Here is a 20,227-nt window from a genome sequence, read left to right as displayed (position 1 = left end):
GGGGTAATAATTTTCCTTAAAAAAAATAATAATAACTTGGTCACTTCAATCCACGGCTGTTTGTGGGGACGCTGCTGTGTGCAATTGGCTGCCGCGTTTCGCCCACAAAATCTGCAGTCAATTCACTTGACAGTCTATCCTGTGAAGCGCTTTGAGACGTCTCGAAGACTTGATAAGGCGCTGTGTCAAATGCAAAGATTATTATTATCATTATAATCCTTTGATATGTACAGCGCATTATCAGGTCCTCGAAATGTCTCTTAAGCACTTCACAGGATTTTACTGTAAACTGTCGTGACTGTGTCCTTGTCGGCGACTCAACTGGGAAAGTGCTTGATACTTGCATCGGCTGCCCAACACAGGAAAAAATATTGAATACGTTGCATAGATATTACTCACCTTGAAAGTAATGAGAAATTACTGGAATGGAGCCGGGGGAGTTGGTGAAGCAATTTATTAAAATCATAAATTATGGCTTTTTGAGCATCTCCTGTTATAATTTCCATCAGAAGGCATAATTTCCCCCCCCTCGCCCCCCACCCCCCACCCATTCCTTCACCCAATAGCTGATGCGTGGCATTTACCCCCAAAAATCTGCGTTCTCATAGTCCTTCTCTCTCTGAAGAAGAGAATTTGGCAGCAAACTCAGTCTTTCTTACAAGTGAGCTGGACTGTGCTTGGATTAGTTTGGCCTTCCTCATTACTGGAGCGAAAGGCTGGTTCTGTTTGACCGCTCACCCCCCTTTTTTTTTCTCTGCTCTATTTGGTGTCCGGGGCTTCTGCCAGATGGCAAGGCTTTCGTGCTTTTGTGAGCCTTTTCCTTCCGACGTCATTAATAGCATCAGACAGAGAGAAAGAGAGAGAGGGAAAAAGATACCAATTAAAATTTAAATTGTCATCAGTAATCTGCTGGGGTGAAAGGGACGAGGGATTCGAGAATGGGGTGAGGCTGATACAGATAGATAGATAGATAGATAGATAGATAGATAGATAGATAGATAGATAGATAGATAGATAGATAGATAGATAGATAGATAGATAGATAGATAGATAGATAGATAGATAGATAGATAGATAGATAGATAGATAGATAGATAGATAGATAGATAGATAGATAGATAGATAGATAGATAGATAGATAGATAGATAGATAGATAGATAGATAGATAGATAGATAGATAGATAGATAGATAGATAGATAGATTTGAAAAAAAACTGGAAAGACATTGACTTTTACTGCTTCATCCTGGAAACAATCTGCAGCTTGAAACATTAAATTAAATTCTTATTGACAAAGGACCGGCTCTTAAAGGATACTTCCCCCCCCATCGGCTCCTGTCAGGAGACTGACTGAAATCACCAATGGCGCCCCACATCATCTCAAAGCGAAAAGACCGGGCCTGATCTCGCTGGTAATGGCCCCCCAAAAAAAACTACCCAAATAGAAAAACGTGCAGTCTTTGGTTTTCGAGGCGTAGAGGTAAGTAAGTCAAGATGTTTTGTTTATTTTCCGAAAGAAGCTTGAAACCAGGGATCAGCCTTCGTTCGGCAACCTGGCAATGTTGTTACTGAAGTGTTGGGAATTGGGTCAATGTTTGTGCTTAACCTTCCTTTCACTGCTGAAATAAAGGGTGTTCAGTGCCACTATTTGTGTGTGTGGTTGTGTGTGTGTGTGTGTGTGTGTGAGATAGAGAAAGAGTGAGAGAGACAGACAGACATAGAGGGAGGGATGGATGGAGGGATTCGATGGTCCCAAAGGGGGGAGTTAGAAGATGAAAGTAGGTGGTGTGAACAAATCAGAAGGCACGTCTGGGGCTGGAGAATTAGGGGGACGTTGGGAAGAGAGAGTCAGTTCGCAGTCATTGGAAGCTCACAAACCTGCTCAGCCTCAGCAGCCACACTGTGAGCTGTCAATGCTTCTCAGCTCTGGGTCTCAGCCACTTCAGCCTCCAAACCAAACCAAACCAAACCGAATCCAGCAGTGATGTACTGAAAGACTGGGGAAAGGAGTGTGTGCTTGTTTTTTTTCTCTCTCTGGCTTTTTTTTTTGTATATTCCCTCTTTGCAGACTACAAAGGTAATTCAGTCTTTTTTTAAAATTATATATATATATATATATATAAACAAAGAGAGTGAAGAGAGGAGGGGGAGAGAGAGAGAGAGACAGAGAGAGAGAGAGAGACTAACAGGATTGTGTTCTGTGTTATTTGCTGAAACTGATCATTGTGTGCAGTCAGTGTGTGATTTCTGTCACTCTCTCTCTCTCTCTATCTCTCTGTCTGTCACTCTCACTCTCTCTCTCACTCTCTCTCACACCAGTGAGTGTGGAGGAAGGTTTGGGACCATGGATGTTTTCATGAAAGGGCTTTCCAAAGCGAAAGATGGGGTTGTGGCAGCTGCTGAAAAGACCAAGCAGGGAGTGGCAGAGGCAGCAGGAAAGACAAAAGATGGAGTGATGTACATGGGTAGGTGACAAGAAACAAGCAATGCAATAATTCAACACGTCGCTTTTCCATGTGCCTTGTGTGTGTTTCTGTGGTTGTTTCTGTCTGTGGTGTGTGTGTGTGTGTGTGTGTGTGTGTCTGTGTGCCTTGTACAAGGAAATAACATGATCCATCCCACACTGTAAAGACAATCTCGTTTCAGACCATTCAGCTTTTGATGTGAAATCTCTTGTATTGGACCCCCCCCCACCCCACTCCCCACCCAAAAAAAAAATAATAATAAAAAAAAATTAAATACCCTCTCTGTGTTTTGCAGAGTTGGACGCAACATGAAATGTGGCAATTGGCAAAAGGAGAGGAGCTGATGGCCAGAGGGGGAATGGGGTGGGAATGCATCAAGTGTGGGGGGTGGAGTGGAGTGGGGTGTAAGGGGGGAGGAAAGAGAGAGGAGAGAGAAAGAGAGAATCAGTAGAGTCAGAATTGCACACAGAGAAAAAGACATTTTTTTTAATTCAATTTAAACTTGAGATCCATCAGGTGAGTGTTGGAAATCTGTGTCTCAAACACCTCCTGTGGCTCCAGTCCAGGTGTTGAACATGAAAGCTTTTCCAGACAGGTTGACAGTCAGTCAGTCAGTCAGTCAGTGTGTGTGGTATTTTTTTAAAAAATATACCCAAGGAAAAAGCAATTCGAGTAACATTATTTTAATGGCTTCAGAAATGAGGAGGAGAGGGTGGGAGGGAGATGTCTTTTTTTTTCATTGCCAAAAGAATATTGGATCGAAAATGTAGGGGAACATTGCTGTATGGCTATATTTCCAGGAGGCAGATGTGACTGGTTGGGGGAGTGAGCATTAAAATCCCATTTAGGCTACACAGTGCAAAATGGAACAACATTGAGAGCTTTTCCCTCTCTCTCTCTCTGTGTGTTTGCACGTTTCCATTTGTGTCAATTGCAATCTGTTTGATCTCCCTCCTGGGAGCATCCTGCTATTTTTTTTTAAAAAAATCACACACACACACACACGCTCACAGAGATCAGGGAGAAAAGCTTCCATATCCCAGTCTCATGATGTTTTTAACCCATTCGTTTGCTGTGTTTGAACGCGCCAGGTAGTGCTGTCCATTGACCAGACAGGCGATTCATTTGTCAATCCTCACCTGAATGGTTGTGGAGGAAGCGGTTGGGGTGGGGGGGGGGGGGGGGGGGGGGGGCGGTGGTACTGAGATCTGAATGTGGTCTGTTTGCTTGTTCTCCAATTTAATGGCAGGAATTCCCATTTATTTCAGGTTCCAAGACGAAGGAAGGTGTATATCATGGAGTTTCCTCAGGTACCTAGCGGCTAATATAATTCCACAACTCAACTTTTGTCTGTGAGAGCTTTTCCTGAGCTCTGTCTATCTTTCTCCAATGTTAATCACCTTTCATGCAATGAACCCTGGGCTAATATCTGGCTGTAATAAAATTGCTACCAGTGTGGTGAGAAATTGAGCCTTCACAGCACCTGCTGGATTGCTTCCATAGCACAATGATCCTACGCGTATATTATCTTTTTACAAATGATTATATATTATATATATACAAAAAATCACAGCAAGGTTAATAAAACATAACTGATATGTTGTGTGAATTTGTTTTATTTGCATTGACTGGATTATGTTGTGTAACCCATTCCGATGTATCGGTCGGGCTCCCATTTTGCTTTGGGACTCTGGATCATTTTGATGAGGAAGCAGAGCAGATGTAACACAAACACTTAATAAAAGGCCTCCATTCCCCACCCATCCTTCCCTCCTTGGTCTCTGTTCCGCACCCAATCATTTTCCTCTCCCTACCCATCTTCTACTCTCTTCACTCTTCATTTCAGCCCCACCCTCTTCCCTTTATTCCTTTCAATCCCGCACTCCCTCTTTCCATCACTTCTTTATTTATCCATCCTCTCCTGCTTCAAATGATTTCAGTTAGTGCCTCCCAAGTGACAGTGAACGACTGTGAGTCAGGTGTCCAGTGCAATGGGCTTTGTCAACTTCACCACTGGGAATAATAATAATAACAATAATAATAATCCTTGCATTTTGTATAGCGCTTTATCACATTGTTGAGGTGTCTCAAAGCACTTTACAGAATATACTGTAACGTGGATTGACTGTGCATTTTTGAGGTGAAAGGTGGCAGCCAGTTACTCACAGTAGTATCTCACAAACAATATTTTAGACTGGGGTGACGTTACTCTGTTTTGTGGGATGACCAATTTTATTTGGGGATTATTGACCAGGACACCGGGAGAGAGAAGCTCCCTTCCCTTTTCGTAGAGCGACAATAGGATCCTTAGCATCCACCTGAACAGGCAGATGGGACCTTGGTTTAACGTTTCATCTGAAGGATGGCACCTCCGACAATGCAACGCTATGTTTCAGGACTCCAGTGGGAAAGTGACATGAGGGGGAGGCAGAAAGGTATGAATGACACAACCATCTGGGTCCATGTGACAAAATCTATATCAGGTGAACCTCTAAGATGAACCAAACTATGCATTGCAAGCAGACAGTGCTGAGAATTAATCCACTGTGTGCATTTCGTTTCTGTTGGGTAGTGTCTGTTGGCACACAGCATGTTGTTGTCGTTGTTGTTCCATCACCACTATGGCAAGTCAAGTAACATTTCTGAAATAACTGCGATATTTCAAACTGGGGCGACGTACGTTGTTTTGTGAGATTCTGCCCATTTTTAAAAAAAAAATGGTGTTTTAATCATGATGGCCTTGGATTGAATTGAAGACTGAAATTAGAACAGTCGTGTTAAGCGAACTGACATTTGTTCGACAGCGTTGCAACGTGTCATTAAATCTCTTAAGATTGTGGTGTGTGTGTGAAACCGGCAGAGCGAGCAGAGCAACACTAAAAAGCACGGAAAATCTGTCCGGCAAAGCAGGAATAAGGAGTTCAGCGTGCAGATTGTGAAAGATGCTTAACTCGTCTTACGCTCTGCGTTCCTACTCTTTGGTGTGTGAAATGAGTTCGATATTCCAGCCTTTACGGTGAGTTAGCCTGCGCTTAATTCAAACGTGGTCTCACATGCGCTCAGTGCCCCGAAAAATGGAAGTTGCAACCTTTATCCGTCTCCTCGCTTTTTTCATTTATTTTTCCATCGAGAACAGTGGAATTAGGTTCAAACACATGTTCGAAGATTGAATGTGGGAGGCTGACGAGGTATACTGTAAGAGCACTGTGTTTAATGGAGCAATAGCGATGCATTTTTCTCTGCGAAAAGCCTCTCGCTAAAGCAGGGTTTTCATGTAGCTCCAGCTTTCACACAGAATCTCCTACACGTTCACACGTACCAGGCTTGAAGAAGAATGGAACGCAGGGTGATAATTTCTAGAGCGCTCAAGCTGTAGAGAAACCGAACTGAGGGAAGATGTGGTTAGGTAATGCCATGGTTAGCTTTTAAAAGTCTGCGTGTTGGAAAAGGACAAAAGACTGAGCCAGGGTTTCACAATCTTGAAGGTTCAAGAAGAAACTAAATTGAGTGACTCCTCCCTACCCCCCCTGACCTTCTAACTCCCCACTGCGCTTCACGCCGCTTCCACTGGGCTGGTTCCGGCTTTCTTCTTGTTCCTTGTCCCCTCCACTCCACCATCGGCGGCTGTGATTTCAGCCCTGCACCCCGAACCTCTCTCCCTCTCTTACCCCTCCTTCCCCATTTTCAGATCACGCTTGAAGACCTTTCTCTTCGACCATGTGTAGCCCCTTCTCCTAGCTTGGGTCAGGCTCTGACACTGTTTAGCGAGATGCTACTCTGGATGAAGGGTGCTATATGATAATAATCCTCGCATTTGATATAGCGCCTTGTCACGTCTTTGAGACGTCTCAAAGCGCTTCACGGAATACACTGTAAGGTGAATAGTCTGTATAGTTTGTGGGTGAAACACGGCAGCCAATTGCGCACAGCAGCGTCCCCACAAACAGTCGTGGATTGAAATGACCGAATTATTATTTTATATATATTTTTTAACGGGATTTATATAAATTCAAATAAATGCAAGTTGTTGCTGTTTCTTGGAGACTGCTTTAGGAATGGAGGAGATGTGAGAAGCCCACTTCAGAGCAGAGAGATTATGAGGGCCAGAAGGTTAACAGATTATGGTTTAAGAGTGGATCAACAACAACAACAACAACAACAAGATTCCATTTATAAAGCGCCTTTCACGTCAGGAGGACGTCCCAAGGCGCTGCACAGTTGGGTCATGACCCGAGCAGGGGGGAAATGGTCAGGGTGAGGGGAGGGAAGGGAGGGAGCAAGGAGCGGGGAGATGGTCAGGGTGAGGGGAGCGTAGGGAGGGAGCGAGGAGGGGGAAGAGAGTCGAGAGGGGAGCTGAAGGCACGGTCAAAGAGAAATCCACTGATGCTAGGAGCTGGCGACTGTAAATTGCAATTACCAGAGATGTGAAGAGGACATTTGCTACTTGTCCAATTAAAAGAGGTTAAAATTGCCCATTGAATTGCCATTGAGATCAGATTTGAATGATCGAGATTGCAGTGTGCGAGGAGTGAGCTTTGTGTGCTTTGCCATTATTTGAATGTTAGTATGATGTGAAGGGCGAAATTACTGAAGAGTTTAAGGGCAGCAGTCTCCTCTCTTTCTCCCTCACCGCCACCCCCGCCCCACACACACGCGGACGCACACCCACTTGCAGCTTGCTTGCTGATGTGCTGCGATACTGACAGTATTACCATATATGGGTGAATGTGCCAAAACTTGATGGATAGAGCAAAATGAAATGCGATTGTCGTTTCGTAGTCTACAACGTTGAATGAATCGTGACTCAGGCTGTGTGCATCGGAAAAGCACAGCTTTTCCTCCAACTCCAATGAATTTTATTTCAAGAAAATAATTTTGTTCTATCCGTTTGATCTTTGTCCCCCCAACCCCCTAATTATCTGCCCGCTGACTTCCTGCTCCTGCTCTGGCCTCCTCTGGCTGGAGTGCAGTTCCGTTGGTCCGAATGCCCTCCAAAACCTTGCTCAAGCGTCCATTGCTCATCTGGTGAGCCTTGGCAGTGAGTTAGCAGGTCACTTAACTGTACTTAGCCAAGCCTGACCTCTTCCCTCCCAGATACCACATGCGAGCTTGACAGTAGCTATGAGGACACCGAATAGAGAAATTCTGGCTGGTCTTCCCCCTGGCTTTTTTTTTGTATGGGTCAGCCTGGTGTCTGACACACGTGGAAACCCATCACCGTATCCAGACCAAACTGAGATTTCCATGCAACCCACCTGCACATGGAAATCCCAGAGATAGATTGTTGGAATGGAATGAGCTCTCTCTCTCTCTCCCCGGAGCGATGAATCCTGCTTAACTAATTCCGGAAAGTACTAGGCGCAGGTTGGCAAGAGCTAAGGTTTGGGGACCCCAGAGTGTGCGTTGGGGTAACAGCTGGAGTCCAACCCTGTGAAGGCTGTGGCTAATTTAGCCTCATGGAGTCCTGGAACCGTGGGTCAGACCACTGAACTCATCACGAGCCGGGATTCAAACTAATTATTAGTATAACTAATGATCTCTTGTATCGTAAGGTGCAGCTTTGTCCACTGCACCATCACGGTTGCCCCCAAAGTAAATTTTAAGAAAGAGCAGTTAATCTTATTGTGTTGCTATGCAGTTCTTAGCAGCTCAGGGTTGTTAGATTATTTATGGCAGCGTGCACAAATAAAGCAGTCAGATCACAAGTGGAAACAAATAGATTTTGTGTCGGAAGGGGAAGATGTGAGTGTGAACTTTCAGCTCTGGTTTTTCTGAGTAACGATATACGTGTTATAATACTGTATAATCCCTTCACCCTTTCAAGGTTGACTAAAATAAGCAACACATCTAATAATATCCTCCTTGGAGAGTGGTAGGAAGGTAGGCTTGCTCTTACCTGCAGCCAAAGTGTCTCCGACGAGATGCATCTGGCGAAGGCAGTTACCATAACTTACAGGTACGGACATGCCCTCACTCTACGAGTCAAAGCCCTTGTGGTTATGTGATCAAGGATGCTCAAAGATTGTGATGCATAATTACCTTTTAAGATCAAAATTGAGAAGCACATGATCTGCACTTTGCTTAAAGGGCGATTGATTCTTATCTCACGGGGGCGAGGGATGATTGGTGAGCAGGACTCGGTGAGATCAGTCAGTCACTTGCATGCAAGAGTCTTAACAATTCAGAAGAAAGAGAACGCGTTGTCTTCAAGGCATGTGGGTTTATACATGCTTGCACTTTCAACTAGTTTGATTACACAATTGAGGTTCTTTGCAGTTGTGCACTTGACTGCCCTCCACGTGCCACGAATGCGATAAGCTTCTCTTTTCTGTTTGCCAGAGCGTTGTTTCTGATCAGACAAGCTAATGTGGGGTACAGAGAGAACCAGTATTAGCCACAATGAGTGACTGTAGCATCAATCCTATTTGCAGGAATGTGACAGTCTTCTAATCGGCTTCTTCATGTGGAATGAATCCTGATGTTTGCATCTCATTAAAACTCCATTTACATGTGCTGAGTTCCGTTGGATTATTTGCAGCAATGAGAAATCATTTTTGAAGTTTAATTGTTACAAACCTGTTTGCAAATTTGCTATTAAATTCCTACTTGATTAAAAAATTGCATCAAACTCTTCCTACTGAATGGAGATCTAAATCAACATGATGACTATATATATGTGTATATAGGATAATCCTGCCAATTGTTTCACCATGAGGGTAGTGTATAATTTTGGTCGTTGATGAATTTGTACCTGGGTGCATACAATCTCTAGGTTTATATGTCATCAACCTTTCGTGACGGTGAATTGGAAGAAAGGTCTCGGGGAGAATTTTGTATTCCGGCAGAGTGAATCGAATTACACGCCCATCGCTGGAGTTTCAGTTGGATGTTAAGGATCTTATAGCTCTGTTTGAGAAGAAAAGGGACTGTTCTGATGTCCTGGCCAGCAATTCTCCAGATTAATTGGTGATGTGCCCTCGAGGCTATTTATGGGACTTTGCTGTGTGCAAAATGGCTGCCGTCTATGCCCACAAAAAAACAGTCGCTGCATGTGACGCTAATTATTGGAAAGAGTCAAACTATTCGACGTTTTGACTTGAAAGGCAGCATAAACATTTTACTTCCCTCTTTCCCAATGCTCCTTCCACTTGGCGTGGGTTCAACCCAGCGCTGTAAATGTGGTGCAGGTGCCTATACCTCGTTTGCTTTCCACTTGTGTTTCGCTCTTATTTCACGTTAAACACCAAATGATGAACAACAACGGCAAAAACAACAAATTACATTTGTATAGCACCTTTCACGTTGGAAAGGATGTCGCAAGGTGCTGGACCGTCAGGGATTTGGACCCGAGCAGGGGATTAGGATCAGGTGGGGTCGAGGGCAGGAAGGGGAGGGTTAGAAGGTGCAGTCAAAGAGGAGGGACTTGAGATGTACCCTGAAGGAGGCAAGGGAGGGAGCGAGGCGAAGGGAATGTGGGTTGGAGTTCCAAAGGGTGGGAACAGAGACCGCCAATGCTGGGGTGGGCCCAGCAGTGGAGAGTGGGGGAGACGTGGAGCAGGACGGAGCTGGAGGTTGTTAACCAATTTGTTAGCTCTGCGCATGGGGGACATGGGGCACCAATAACACGGGGAAAGGTTAACTGTGTGTGAGTGGAGCCTGCGTCATTCTTCACATTTACCTTTTACATTGTTTCTCGTTTGCTTTTTTTCCCTCTAGAAGTGTCTGCACCCATTGGGACAAATATGAAAGGGTTTGGAGGAGGAGCAGGGAATTTATAGAAAGCTTGAAGGAGATATGTGTTTTGTTTGTTGGAAAATTAGGATTGAAAGCTCATATTTGAATTCTTTCAACCTAACGCTGTCAGTCTACGCTGCTGGGCTGTTGAGGTTTTCTTTGTGAAGCAGTTGTTGGATAGTTCTATACTATTCAGGTCTTTTGTCTACAAAATACACACAGTTACACCACTTTGCAGTATAGCTTTGGAAGTGCTTTGAGATCTATTATCAATGTAATAAGGTGCCACAACAAGTGCAAGGATTATTATTACTGCTGCTTATTTGCTTTATTCTCACCGCAGTTACACAGATCGAAGAGTTTGAGAACACGTTGGTTATGCAAATCAATATACAGCAATTACTCAGAAAGGGGGGAACAGGAGCGTTGCAAATTGCCTTGCAATGCTTGCTTATTTGCAGAATATGTCTCTATTTCCTACCCTTTCTTCATCCAGTTGTTTTATGGAGAGTTATTTTTTAACTTAGGGGTAAAACATTTTATGTTGCTATTAAACGAAAGGGATAATACTGTACATTGTAACCAAAGGTAGAGCAGTGGGAATTGAGGACTAATTTCCATTTTAAAACATCACCAGATTTATGAGGTTGACTAGAGAATGACTATATTTCTGAGCTGCCTGTCCATTAGCTACATGACGGAAACTGGATTGCGGCCTTGTGATTACATTAACTTAGTTAAGGGAGGGAAAGAGGAACAAAAAAGGAGTAACAAAGGGATCTCCCTTGTTGCAAACTGACCCGTAAGGCACTTGCCTTGGCACTTACCCAATACTGCATGGACTTGTTACGACATGATACTTGCCACACGTCACGGATGGGGAAATGAACCAAGCGATAGGAAGTGAAATGATGTGTTGGTTGTGACGAGCTGTTGGTGCCCATTCATCGGAAATTGATTCTTGTCATTTGTTGTTTGTGGCTGAAGCTTCTTGTGCAATAGGTCAGTGTATTTCCTGTGATTTCTTGCCAGTGGCCGAGAAGACCAAAGAGCAGGCATCTCTGGTTGGAGGAGCCGTGGTGACCGGAATGTCTGCCGTCGCCCAGAAGACAGTGGAAGGAGCTGGGAATATAGCGGCAGCAACGGGCCTAGTCAAGAAGGAGCAATTGGTGAAACAGGTCAGTTTTTCACAGTCTATTACAAATACTTCATATTTGTTTATATTTATATACTTTGTCAGATATTGGGATCCAATTTGAAATGATTTCTAATTCTATTACATAAAAGAGAAACTTCAAAGGTACTTTGTCAGATATTAGAAATAATTTGTTAGCTCCTGGCGTGACTCCAAGGCTGGGGGTGGGTGCGAGGGAGGAGGAGGTAAATTAACTCTCCTTGGAGCTGAATTCTCTCTCCGGTAATGTGCTTGGCAACAGAATGTCAGTCTTCCCCGGGGGTCTCTGCACTCTGGTCCTGAGCCGGTCTGGTTCGCTGATAACAGCACAGCTAGTCTGGCTCACTGGTAGGACTTAGAAGAGCAGACCAGTCACTGGAGACAGGGACTCTTTCCACTCAATCCTCGCCTGGCTCCTCAGTAGGGTTGAAGGAGGTGACAGAGATAAGAGGTGGGGCAAGACCTTGGAGGTATTTGAAGGTGAGAATGAGGATCTTGAACTCAATCCGCTGGGGGATGGGGAACCAATGGAGCCAGGCGAGGATTGGGGGTAATAGGTTCATGGAGCCTTGTGCGTCAGAATCATTCTATGAGTCAGAATGATGCAAATCTGGTTTCCTTATTAAAGAATTGCGTTACAAATAAAAGACGTTAGACCCCAATATTCGTAACAAATTACTTTCCTTAATTCTGTGTTGTAATGAGACATTCATAGATTGCATCTGTTCTGCCATGCATTGAGATTTGGATGTTCCAATCACCTGAACAATAGCGTTTACATCTGATCAGGCTGAATGGCCGGAGGCTCTAAATGGGATTAGAATGTTTGCCACGGTATAAACCATTCTCCTATATATGTCGAGCAGACAACATCAATTTTAATCAGAGAACCTCATCTGAATCAAGCTGAGAAAATTAATAGGAAGATGTCGCGATAGAGCCAACAGTTCCCAAATCACAGTATGTTCTGCCCTCCACCCCTCCTGGTCCCAACCACCAGCTCGGGTGCAGATCCCTGACAGTTCCAGCGCCTTGGGACGTCCTCCTGATGTGAAAGGCGCTATACAAGTGTTGTTGTTTCTCTGACTGGTCTCTCTAAGTAGTGAACATCCGCTCAGTTCAAATGTGGTTTCAGAACTGAGCCATTTCTGAGCAACCTTCCACGAGAACTAAACCCTTCTGATAGTCATACAAACAGAAGAAAGTCAACATCACTGCAGCGGTTTGGTGGCCAATTCAACATGTGTCGTGCTGAAGGCTTGTTTCAGAACAAGGTCTTCTGTATAAAGCAGTGAAGGCAAAATGACCAACTCTCAGGGTCAGCTCCAAATGAAGCTCACCACCTGAAGCGGGTTATTTTGCCAGATGTAAAGATTACCTCCTTTGGATTTTGCTTGGTTTACACTGTGAAAATAACTGTGCTGTGTATTGAATATGCCTTGTGGACAAAGTTCTTCCAGGTGACCGAAGCCAATCATTAAGTCGGTGAGATGGTGCATTTTCTAGGTCTCTGTTCTTTATCGCATGGTTTAGTATCTCTGAATCCACCTGTTACGCCTGATAGTCTAAGAAATGGCATCTGGTCCTGGTCAGATAAGAGTGTATCCATAGTCCCTTGGCTGTTTGGTTAGGATGTGGCTGACCTGGTCATTGAATTTTATTTCCATTTCATCTGTGCTGTGAACAAATTGATTCCAGGCAGCGTCTGTTATATTCCTGGCAATCTGAAGTATCCATATTTCCCAAACTCTATTGAGAACAGATTCCATGTAGCCTGACAGCCAAAGAAGACTCTTGTAGGCATTGGGTGGTACGACTATTTAAGGTGCCAAGTTTTGATTCCTGAAACACATCCCTAGTAACTGCAACTTGATGTTTCTTTTCTCTGCTCTAAAAGCGAAGTGAAGTGCTTTGATCTGTATGGTGTCGGCAGCAAAGTGCTCATTATGACTCCAGAGATCTAACTGTTGTCAACCAAAGGAAGAGATTTTGATGGCGACTTTTAAGAAATATTGCTAAGTGTTTATGGTTCAGTTTAGTGTTTTACTGGTGAGGTAGAAGTGGTATTGAAACCAGTAGCAGGAAAGAAAATTTTAGTTTTGAAAACTAAACAGTGTAACCCACAAGTTCATTACTTTATTTCCTGTCTGTTTCTATCTCCTGTTCCCTTCCCTACCGCCCCTCCCTCCAGCTTGTCACCTGGTGGTTCAGAGCCCAACTAATGTAAGATCTTCTCTTATTTGTGGAGTCCTGTAGCTCAGTGGTTTGAGCAGTTGCCTCACAAGCGAGAGACCTAGGTTCGATTCCCGGTCAGGGCGAAATGTTGGGCGAGCTTTGGGACATCTTGAAGACTTGATAAGGTGCTGTATCAAAGGCAAGGATTATTACTATTAATGGCATAAATCAAGAAATATTCAATCGAGAACATTTATTTTGTTTGCCGACCAAAAAGGTTGGCCACCGGTGTACTGCAATATATACTGGAAGCAAAATTGTTAGGTTAGTCACCGTAGATACTTACTCAGACCTACAATTGATATCACAGTGCCTCATCTCAATATCTACTGCATTGCTGGAGATGTCATCCTTAGGTTTGGAAACACATGTGCTGCATGGGATGGAATAGAACTCGCCAGGAGGGGAAGCTGAATCTAGGGTGTTAGTTGACTTATCATTCACTGTACCAGTGACAATAAGCAAGGCCAACTGGATCAAGGTTTTCTGTGCCCAGAGCATAATTAACTGCTGGAACAGGTTGCCAGAAAGGGTGGTTGAGGCGAGGACACTGGACTCATTTAAGAAGCGGCTTGATATTGTAATGGGAGAGATGGTAGGATGAGTTTTCTTGAGGGATGAGATAAAATGGGCCTAAGGTCCATCTTTGTCCATAGATGCTGCCTGAACCTGCTGAGTGTTCCCAGCGACTTCTGTTTTTATCACAGATTTCCAGCATCTGCAGTATTTTGCCCCAGATACAATTGATCACGGCTGTGTGTGGGACATTGTACACAAATTGTTTTTGTTCGCCCACAAAATGAGTCACTACACTTCACAGTTATTGAAATGAAATGCTTTAAGACGTCCTCCTGGCATGAAAGGTGTTAGATCAAATGCAAGGATTATTATCATTATTATCATTGTGAAGTGCAGCCAAAACTTTAACTCACTCCTTCAGAAACTAAAATGGCGTTATCTCAAACAGCAGGGCATCACTATCAGTTCATCTTGTGGTTCTTGTGGCTAAGAGACCTCCTAAACCTTTGGTTTCTTGCTTTTGATGCCCTCCAAATTGTGTTTTCAGCTTCCAGACTTGTGGTGATATCCAGCTAGAGGATTTCCACAAATGAAAGTTGTCGTGTGGCTCGAAACCACACAAAATATCGATGTAAATGGGTTCACTGACCTTCCCTATGAGTGCCAGACATTTCTAAAGGAACTGAGAATAACTGACTATATCTGTCATAACTGGGTTTAGTTTGAGGTTCAGCAGTTCAAAGTCTTATTAACAGTCAGTTCTCATAAGATTCCAACCATAGTGGATGGTACAGTGCCTTTTGGGACTTGAGTTTGAATCCAGTCCGAGTGGATTGATCAGATGAACATCTCTCCTGAATGAAAGTGTGTTCAGACAGTCTGAGCCGTGCTCCCAGCGAGCAAGAGCTTGCAGCACATGATATTTTACGTGTCAATCGCCTTTGAGGGCCATGTTTGATGGACAAACAGAACTCCAACCCTAGTTATTGTCATTAAGTAAAAAAAATACATTCTATTCCTCAGCGCTGCTAAAATTCACCAGGAGCTTAGAGTAATCCAAATCATTGTTATATTGGTGCTCTAAATGTTGATGATAATAATAATAATAATCCTTGCGTTTGATATAGCGCCTCATTACGCCTTCGAGACGTTGCAAAGCTTCTTCACTGAATATACCGCAAAGTGAATTGACTGCAAAACTTGTGGGCGAAACGTGGCAGCCAATTGTTCATTCAAAAACAAACGGTCAAGGCAACGGGTTAACATAATTCTGTAGACAATTACGTGCAGAGCATAGCCGATCAGTATTAAAGCTGTAATTTAGGGGACATGAGAGTAAACTGTAGCTCTATTCAACTGGCATTTACTTTTTTTATATACTGTAATTATGCGCTCAATAAATGTTAAGTGTCCTGGTAATGATTTCTGTAACATTTTGTTTCAATGACTGGATTGAGGAGTGTTGCAGGTACCCTTTATCCTCTTTGCTCGCGTTGCCGAAGAGAAGATTCAAAGTAAATTATCTGCTTTCATGCTCGCCCGACCAGCAGTTTTGAAACCCACGTAGATGCATCCAACAATGACGACAACAACTTGCACTTATATCGCCTCCTTCACATGGGGCAGTGCCTCGCAGCCCTTAAGTTTGGCGTATTTTGATGGCAAGCCAGGGAAAAAGAAGAGATGAGTCGTGGCATTTATCTCTAACAAATTGGGAGAACTGAGGTTCTTTGTGACTCCCCAAGTGCTGCATTGGCTGAGATCAGTGAATGCATGCAGAATTGGGCCATAACCTGAGAGACCCGCCATGCCTTGAGTTTACCTACAGCTTCAGTATGAATTGTGTTTGTGGGACAGACGCTGCTGTGCGCAATTGGCTGCCGCGTTTCGCCCACAAATATACGATCAATTCACTTTACAGCATATTCCGTGAAGGGCTTTGAGACGTCGAGAAGACTTGAAAAGCGCCATATCAAATGCAGAGATTATTATTATTATATCAGGGTGGGCTCAACCTGCATCCTTTTTTTGGCCCACATCATGCTTGTCTGTGCAAATTGGCTACTGTATCTTCCTACAAATAGTCGCTTGGCATTAATTATGATGTGTGCCCACATCAGCTGCGCGGTTGACATTGTGGAAACAAGATGCAAACGTGTTTTGCCATTGCAAAGACTGAGTCAAATCTTACTCTTTTTGCTAAGGTGAGTAAGCTCAGTAAATGCATGAGCCACCACACCGCTCATTTCAGCCTTCATTTATTCAGATTTTGCATTTGGCTAACATAATTATTGCCCTGCTTGAGCTCATATCATTTGTTTGTTAACATCACCAGGCTTGTCTTGCTCCTGAAATCAATGCTGCTCAGCAGCAACTAATCCTGATTCAGTGGACGACAGATGTAGGTTACTAGCAGTTCAATTAAAACTACGTCTGCAGGCTGTGTGAACGTTTACTATTCCAATGTTAAACTATATCCAACAGTTGGAAAAGCTGGTCTTCCCCCATCATCGTTTTACTCCTCTCTGTTTACCTGACAGCTCTGGAGAGCAACTGATCCACTTGCGGTCCATCTTTTGATTTTAGGGATTTAATTGCTTAATTTTGTGGCGGTTTGGGTTTATTTTTTTGCATCCAGCAGGACTCAGCACTCCAGCAATCCTGAGTCTCTAGCAATCCAGAGACTCGCACATTCTGGATCCCAAAGACTGTACTGTATTCATTTGCCATGCACTTGACTTCAGACAAACTAATTTCTCTTTGAGGTACAGTGGGATCTTTGAAGTTGTAGGAAATCTGTGAAGATCAACCCCAGAGTCATCAGTCTAGGAGACTTCCATGTAGAATAAACCACTGTGTGGGAGTCTCAACGCCACAGAATCATAGTCATTCCTTAATCATTATCTAATTTGGGCCTCACATGTGTTGCATTTACATTGTGGAACTGTCACTAATGCATTTTTATCTTGCCGTATAGCTCAGGATCAGGTTGTATTCTGAAGCCTCCGAGGCTGTTGGTGGTGAAATCTTATCTGTCTCGCACTGTGTTACTTCATATTACGGACCGTCCTGGTCATTGCCCACTCGCTTGCTGACGATTCCATTTGAGATCAGCAACTTTAATCCACCCCCCCCCAATACAGTGAAGGTTTTTTTTAAGGGGTTCAAAAAAAAAAGCATTGCAGCAAATTCCAGTCCCTGTGTTGGGTAAGTGTGTTGGGTGGGGAGATGGCAAGAGAGAGTGAATAGAGGGTTTGGGAGTAGGTTTAGAATGAAATGTTTTTTACAAAAGGTCTGCTTAGAAACAACGGTTAGCAAACCAGTTTTAGCTTAAAGCTCTGTTCAGTTTGTGCCGTCAATGCTATATTACCACGATAGCCAATGTCTACTCGCTGCCTTTTTACCAATGACTCCGCTGCGGTGCCCTGTACTTGGAAGTTGATGATTCCAACTACGGCATTGCTCTTCTGCTTCTCAAGAGGAAAGACATTTTCCATAAATGTACCGTATCTGGTGACTCGGTGAAACAGTTGCAGTCGTGCAGAATGGCCTCTTGAGAGATCTCTAACTACAGAGGAATCCGCTTTAACTGGACTTGCCGGTCAACCCCAGATGTCGGGTAAACCGAACGAGCGATTCATTCGCATCCGTTTTTAAATGTGCCGGTTAATTCGTTACAGCAATCCGGTTAATCTGGATAAAATGCCGCACTGGTCCCCGCTGAATCTGCTCGCTTCTGTGTCTGGAGGCGGCTGCTTTCAGCCACGAGTTGAGGAGTCAGATCGCGATCGAGTGACAGCTGGAGCTGCTTTTGAATGGCCGGAGCCCGTTCCATTCGCAAGCTGCTCCAAGGCTATCAATCACCTTGGAGCGCTGCTAGCTGGTCCTCTTCCATTGCCAGCTCCTCTGCTGAGCGGGGAGAGGTCAGGGAGCTTTGGTTAACCTTGGACGCTGCTTAAGCCTTCAGCTCCCCTCTCGACTCTCTTCCTCCTCCTCGCTCCCTCCCTTCCCTCCCCTCACCCTGACCATTTCCCCCCTCCTCTCTCCCTCCCTTCCCTCCCTCACCCTGACCATTTCCCCCCTGCTCGGGTCATGACCCAACTGTGCAGCGCCTTGGGACGTCCTCCTGACGTGAAAGGCGCTCTATAAATGGAATCTTGTTGTTGTTGTTGTTGTTGTAAGCCGGACAAAACGGTTGGCCCAAATGTGTCCGGCTTAACCAGCTTTTTCACGGTCGTTAAGTGTTAGTGAGACTTGAATTTAATCTCATCCAAACAACGACACCTGAGACAACGCAGTGTTCCTCCTGTACACACAGGGGGTACTAACTATGAGCTCAAAGACCCGACGTGGGGTTTGAATTCACAATCTTCTAACCCGGAGGCGACAGCCTGCTGCTTGTTGAGAAAAGCTGACGTCTTTTGAACTGCTTCATAAAATGAATGAAAATGTGATGGTGTTCTCCAGCTCAGTGAAAGGAGAGCTGCTCTCTCATTGGCACTTTGGATTTGCCTTTAAATATTTGCATCCTAACCTTGATTGTTAATGGTTATTCCCACTTCCCCACCCCGCACCCCGCCCTCCATCTCTCCTGACCCCAACTCCCAGCTTGGGTCCAAAAACCCCTGACCGTCCAGCGCCCTGAGACGTCTTTCCGATGTGAAGGACGCCATACAAGTGTAATTTATTGCTAAATTATCACTGCCTGACTCGCAAATAGTGTGAAGCCTGGGGTATTCAGGGAGACAAATGTGACAAGATGTGGTAATTAGGACTGTTTCCTGATGTTGGTACTATACGGAACTCGTGTATTAATAAATAATTATCCTTGCATTTAATATAACGATTTTCCTGATGGAAGAATGTCTCGAAGCACTTCACAGGATTTATTGTTTGGGTAGTGACTGTATTTTGTTGGCAAGCGCGGACAATGTAGAATATCCAGGCATTACAAGCAGGCTAGGAAGTTGGGTGACATGAGTTAAAGCCAGCAGAATAAATGGACTACAACGATTCTACATGACTTGACTTCCTCCACTAAATCACGCTGCCCGTTTGCATGTTTCTCTTCAGATACAGTTTGCTGTTTGCTCGGCCCCTAATTAATGTATTGCGTGTCGGGATTATCAAGACCGTTCCTGCTGGCTGATGTTATGATAACGGATTCGAAGAATATCTGGCCAATTAGCTGGTAGCGTGTGTTATTTCTACTGCGCCGTAATGGATTGCATTTTCAACCACAACAACTTATAAAAATAAATAATGATCCTTGCATCACGGAGCGTGTAACGGTCTTGCCGATTTTCCCACTGAGAAATACTCTCGTACGAATTCGGATAAGATTTTCCATTTCATAGTTAGCCCCACTCCTGCCGTCTTGAAAGTACAGTGGAGCTTCAACCACGAGGTGCTTCGTTCCCGCGTCGGGGGTTGGCCAAGTCCAGCTTCCCTCACACCACCCACGCGCATCCCGGGCGCAAATAAAACGGTTGATTTCCGGGGTCATCGGGTGGCTGCTCAAGTCCTTCCTGTGAGAGGCACTTGTAGGCCTGGCCATTTTTCGAGTGGGCACACCGGTCGGCTTCCACCGGGCAGCGACACCACCAGTCATGCGGTCGGAATTGGCTGGAACCCTAACCCCGTGTTAGTACATGGTTCCGCTGTGTTCCTCTGCGTTGATTTAGTTTCGCTCATTTTGTAAGCTCGACGGGTTCAGATTCCTCAGCGGTTGACGAGAGGTTGCTGTGTGGCGGATATCTTTTCCTCTTGTTTATATTTTTTTGGTTTGTTTTAACTAATTTACCGTTTCATTCAAAAAGGACCTCGAATCAAAAAGATTGCAGTTCTGAAACCGTCCTAATTTCCAGCTCAATAAGTATTCGCCTTCAGACCCACATCTCTAAACCTGCATTCTTCTTAGGTTATCCCACAGTCAAATGCTTCTGAAATGTAATCAGTGAATTCAATTAAAGGCTTTTATTGTTGCTGAATAGAATTTAGCTCAAGACGGGGTTTGCCGTTGGGAAGATAACACTAAACATGTCTCAATAATCATTCAGGGAGAACGAAATCCAGGTGCAGGTGAAGAGTAAATTTTCCA

General features: G+C 44.2%; 1 protein-coding gene across 2 annotated transcripts in view; it reads left to right on the top strand.

The window, feature by feature from the left end:
- The first annotated feature begins 1,241 nt into the window (after positions 1 to 1,241).
- The window catches only part of LOC103184497 (alpha-synuclein), a 38,250-nt gene continuing 19,264 nt past the window's right edge, over positions 1,242 to 20,227 (top strand). Inside the window, exons 1-4 of one of the 2 annotated variants that reach the window (XM_007902527.2) lie at positions 1,242 to 1,480; positions 2,320 to 2,465; positions 3,734 to 3,775; positions 11,232 to 11,377. In XM_007902527.2, the coding sequence (XP_007900718.1) occupies positions 2,345 to 2,465; positions 3,734 to 3,775; positions 11,232 to 11,377 (309 nt within the window). In that variant the 5' untranslated portion in view covers positions 1,242 to 1,480; positions 2,320 to 2,344. Of the gene's footprint in view, positions 1,481 to 1,787; positions 2,078 to 2,319; positions 2,466 to 3,733; positions 3,776 to 11,231; positions 11,378 to 20,227 lie in introns of those variants that run through there. The other variant, XM_007902526.2, reaches the window with a different exon arrangement.

The sequence above is a fragment of the Callorhinchus milii genome, unplaced genomic scaffold (genome assembly GCF_018977255.1).
Source record: "Callorhinchus milii isolate IMCB2004 unplaced genomic scaffold, IMCB_Cmil_1.0 Scaffold1, whole genome shotgun sequence".
Taxonomy (NCBI): domain Eukaryota; kingdom Metazoa; phylum Chordata; class Chondrichthyes; order Chimaeriformes; family Callorhinchidae; genus Callorhinchus; species Callorhinchus milii.
Note: the sequence above shows the minus strand (reverse complement) of the source record. Positions and strands in the feature narration are given on the sequence as shown.